This window comes from Nicotiana attenuata, chromosome 7 (genome assembly GCF_001879085.1).
Source record: "Nicotiana attenuata strain UT chromosome 7, NIATTr2, whole genome shotgun sequence".
In the NCBI taxonomy this organism is placed as follows: Eukaryota; Viridiplantae; Streptophyta; class Magnoliopsida; order Solanales; family Solanaceae; genus Nicotiana; species Nicotiana attenuata.
The window spans coordinates 106,206,415-106,211,465 of record NC_031995.1 but is presented as its reverse complement, the minus strand read 5'-3'; the positions used below and the strand labels follow the sequence as shown (position 1 = coordinate 106,211,465).

Sequence of the window (5,051 nt, the reverse complement as noted above, 5' to 3'; positions counted from 1 at the left end):
TATGTGGTATACTTTTTCGATGAAAGATATTCAACTGACCGCCTTCATTGTATGTGGCTACGCCACTGAGTATATCTTGAGTAATACTTAAGACCAAATTTGTCAATGTGCTATTTGAAAATGTTCAGTCTTGCCCTACATTATACTATCGGGTCAAAAGTGGCATGAAAAAATTGTCTAAGAGTTTTTTCAAATTGGACGGGCATTAGTGGAAGAATGTTTTTTTGGACCCTTAGATAACATTGGGGGACTTTTTGTTCCCGATAGTATAACGAAAAGCAACTTTGAGCTCACATTTCAATCACAAAAGAAGCTGAGAATTGGAACGAAAAAACACAAATCCTGTAAACTTTTATTGAAGGGTGAGATACCCAATAATATTCTTGAATACAATCTGTAATGCAAATAAATTTATCAAAAATAGCACATGTAAATATATCTACAGTAAAAGAAATGTGAAGCCACTTAGCAATACAACAATCCCAGGCAAAACCTTGGAAGAGACAGAGTAAATACCTGTCTGAATAATAAAATTACAAGTACCTTGAGATATATTCTTATCAGTGACCATTGCCAATCCTTGAAAATCACAACTCAAATCTAATTGATCCTGAACCTGGTAATACATATTAAATGCATATGATGCATTTCCATTAGCATCTAAATTATTGCAAGAAGAACCATATCCTAATGATGTACAATCTGAGAATGTGCAAGCATAGTCAATGTTATTAGCAAGTATGCTCAAATTATTAGCATTTGGATTAAGCATGCACCATCTTTTAGGTAGATATTGCACATTTTTTGCAGCAACAAGATGCTTATCTTGTCCCTGACCTGAAATGTCCATAGCAAACTTTGGCTGCCCATCGTATCGAAAAATTCCCCAGTGTCGCTCGAAATTACCAGGAGCAATACTTTTAGCATCCTCATCAATTAGTCCAAACAAGTAAACTTCAATGTATCCAGGTCTAAGGGGTGTTCCTTTATTAGCTGCAAGCCTGGAAAACAGTCCTTTATAGAATCGATACGCGTTGTTTAAATTAGCATTCTTGTCACCATCTGTAGGCCAACCAACTTCTCCAACTAGAATGGTCATGTTACCATAACCAACTGCTTTTAATGCTGAATAGAGGGTATCAAAGTTGGCATCAAAGACATTGGTGTATTCGACCCCGTTATCGACTACAGGGTTGCTAGCACCATCAAAGAAAGCAAAGTCAAATGGGAAATGTTCATTGGCATAAAGACTTAGAAAGGGGTAAATGTTTACAGTAAAGGGTGCTTGGTTCTTGTTCATGAATTGAACAATCTGTGTCATTAGTTCAGCTATGTCGGTTCGGAATCTACCAGCAGAAGGTACAGGATTAGACTCTGGTGAAAAATAGACATCAGCATTTAGTGGTACAGTTGCTTTTATGGAGTCCCCTACTCCTGCTTCATTTAGTGCATTTTGGATATTCTGAAGAGCTGGAAATGTTAAGTTCACAAAGGAGTTGTTGTAGGCTGTCAAAAAAGGCTCATTACCAACTGCCACATATCTGTAGACAGATTAAAATGCATCAAGATTAAGAAAACAGACATAGAAAATTGAATTCGAGTTTAACTTATATATACTATATATACTGACAGTGTAAAGAATTTCACAGTAACAGTGTATAGGTCATTTTGCCATGTTATTAATCCAGGCTTGCTATAATAGTTAGCTGTAATTGGCTTGTTTAATAATACTACACATCAAGACACGGCATTTATAAGCAAATTGTAGAGCATTGAGAATCATAAAGTTATTAAACCAATAAAGAAGACTCAACTCCCTGCACAGATCCACATATCTTGCATTTACTTTTTGAAAGCTACGCAAGGAGGAACAACTACACATGGAACGAGATAATTTTATCTATCGTCATTGAACTTTTGTGTTTGTTACCCAAATGACAATCATTCAACTTTGTGTTCATTACACAAAAGTCATTTTTCTTTCTTTTGTTACACAAAAATCATTTTACTTTGCTCTAGTTATCACAAAAGTCACATTTTTACTTGAAAAGTCTATTATGCCCTTGATATTATATAAACCTTCATATTTATGTAATACCTTCTATATTATATATTATATAATATATTTTTAACTATGTTTTTTTTATTTATAAATAAAATAACTTAATATTATTTTATTTATTATTTTTATAATATATTCGTATATTTAATTTTTTCTTAACTTTAATTTTCAAGATATATTAGTAGCGTTAAAAAATAACTTTTTTTTAGCAATTCTTTTTTCTTTTGAATTTAATTGACCAACCAAAGTTGGTCGGAAATTACCGACCAACTTTGGTTGGTATGCCCTTCCGACCTTCAAAATACCGATTACACGTTAATGTTCGCGTTTTGGACGGTTATTGGCCATTACCGACCAACTTTGGTTGATTTTTTTGGACGGTTTTTCCCGAATTTCTAGTAGTGTAATTTCCCAAATAACCAATTGCCCAGGTAAATCCCCAAGAAAATATCCCCAGCTAAATTCGCATGTAGTACCTAGGGATTTTCCTTCAGATTAACATATGATTTGTTCCTCATTTTCTTTGTTTCTTTACCTGCGGATTTTCTCACGTAAATGTACTTGATGATTTATTTCTCTACTAATATATATTAAAGTTACTGACAAATTTAATAACGCTACTAATATATTTTTAAAATTAAATATACGAATATATTATATAAATAATAAATAAAATAATATTAAGTTATTTATTTATAAATAAAATACATAGTTAAAAATATATTATATAATATAGAAGGTATTAAATAAATATGAATGTTTATATAATATTGCATAATAGACTTTTCAAATAAAAATGTGACTTTTGTGATAACTAGAGCAAAGTAAAATAATTTTTGTGTAACAAAAGAAAGAAAAGTGACTTTTGTGTAATGAACACAAAGTTGAATGATTTTTACCTAACAAAAAAAAAATAACTTTTGGGTAACAAACACAAAAGTTCAATAACCATGGATAAAATTATCTCCACATGGAACTATGAAAGTATCATAATACGAAAAGAAAAAAAAGGAAAAACAGAAATTATAACATGTTCATATTATTTGACTTTATAAATTTTTTGTAAATTAATGGTCTTAGTTATAAGAATATTTGTTTAGTCCACTCAACGGTATATTCTAGTGATCAATAAAATTAAGCAAGATTGAGGGTTCAAAGTCCTAACAAAAAGAAAAAAGAAAATTAATCTTCCTTATCTACTCCCCCGTCTCATATTATGTGTCATGATTCTCTTGTACATGTCCCTTCAGAAAAATTAATTAGGATGAGATTTTGACTATTTTACCCTTATTCATGTCTTAAATTTAATCGTTCTTCATTGGTATTTGAACAAAGTTGTTCATAATTGAGTTGTTTGTAGTTTTAAAGATAATTATTACTAAGGGTAAAAAAAAGGAAAAAATAATTAATATTTTGTCTTGAATTTCTAAAATGACAAATATTTTTAGTAATCAGGACTGATAATATGAGACGGAGGGAGTAATACCTAAGCCTTGTATTAATGATGAAGGTACTCCCTTTGGTCCATAATAAGTGACCAATTTGCTTTTGGCACGCCCATTAAGAAAATACTAAATTCTATACAAAAATACCTAGTATGACTAAACTATCCTTAATTAAATATTTAATGTTAGGAGTAAGAAAGCTTTTTAGGAATATGTACATAAGGATAATTTTGTAAAAATAAATTGAATTCTTTCTTGATTATATAAATGAACATTTATTTTGGACCAAAATAAAAAAAATAAAAAAATTGGTCACTTATTATGGACCGGAAGAAGTATCAGGCACTCGATAAAATAAGAAACGTGGATGCAAGAATGAAGCAAAGAGCAATAATCGAAAGAAGAATGGGAAATGAAAGGAGCAAAATAAAAGAAGTAATATATCTTACTTGATGTTAACACCTGATTTGATATTGTAGCGAGTGACATTGCGTCTAACCCAATCTTTAGCTCGATCATAATCAGTCATAGTAAGAAGTTGATCATTAGGAATGCCAACCATAACTTCAATATCAGTACCTGCTAGTGCATTCATAGTTGTTTTATCTGCATCAAACAGCTTCACTTTCTTTATACCATTATCCTTCAGCATTTGCACCACTATTTTTGGCTCCAATGGGTGGCTTGCCATTGTTCCCCAGTTTACTCCTAGCCCTTCAACACTTTTTCTATTATCACCCAAATATACCAGGAAATATAATACTACTACTAAAACCCCAAGTCTCAACATGTTTCTCCAGACGAAAGATTTTTGACCGATCTGACAATATAACAGTTAAGTACTAAACGTAGGGGATAATTCTGATGAAACCTCTTGTAATTCTAGTTCTAGGAAGAATGAGAGAGAGAGAGAGAGAGTTTTTATGGTTAATATTTGTTATTGAAGCTAAGGCAGTGAAGAAAGAAGAATAGGCGCTGAACGTAATGGACTTATATTATAAATGATTGATTAAAATATCTTAAATAGTGGAGTCAAAGCAAGTACTGTAGTGTAGTGTGATTATATATTGATAGATGAAAGAGTAAACGAGTTTCAAGGCGCCCATATTGGATCACATCACTTCACTTCAACAGTTGATGCAATATCATGGGGACTTGCAAGTCGGTTGCCGACTCACGATATTTATTTTTTACATTATATTATATTATTTTAATTCATTTATTATATATTTCGGTTATTTTACTTGACATTAATTATATTCTTTTTCTCATCCAACATCTTAGTCACGCTGACCCCATCAATTCAGGTTCATAGGGCGGTTTAATAATAGATGATTTTGCTATTATGTATGCTTTCGCTTGATTATATTCCAAGGTCATATTATGATTAATTGATGAAATATGGGCTCTAATTGTGAATTGTATATATCTCATGTTAAGGAGCTTATATTATGCTAGAAAATGTGATTTGGAACCATTTTGGAGCAACAAAGATCCCTCAGAGTTTTGTATGGTTGAAGACAAGGCAAAATATCAAGGCCACA

General features: G+C 31.4%; 1 protein-coding gene across 1 annotated transcript; it reads right to left on the bottom strand.

The window, feature by feature from the left end:
- On the bottom strand, window positions 324–4,486 carry LOC109229643 (glucan endo-1,3-beta-glucosidase 8-like). The gene is made up of 2 exons (XM_019395162.1): window positions 3,957–4,486; window positions 324–1,541 (listed from the first exon to the last, which is right to left on the bottom strand). Exons 1-2 carry the CDS (start codon window positions 4,295–4,297, stop codon window positions 440–442), a joined length of 1,443 nt encoding a protein of 480 aa, XP_019250707.1. The 5' UTR covers window positions 4,298–4,486; the 3' UTR covers window positions 324–439.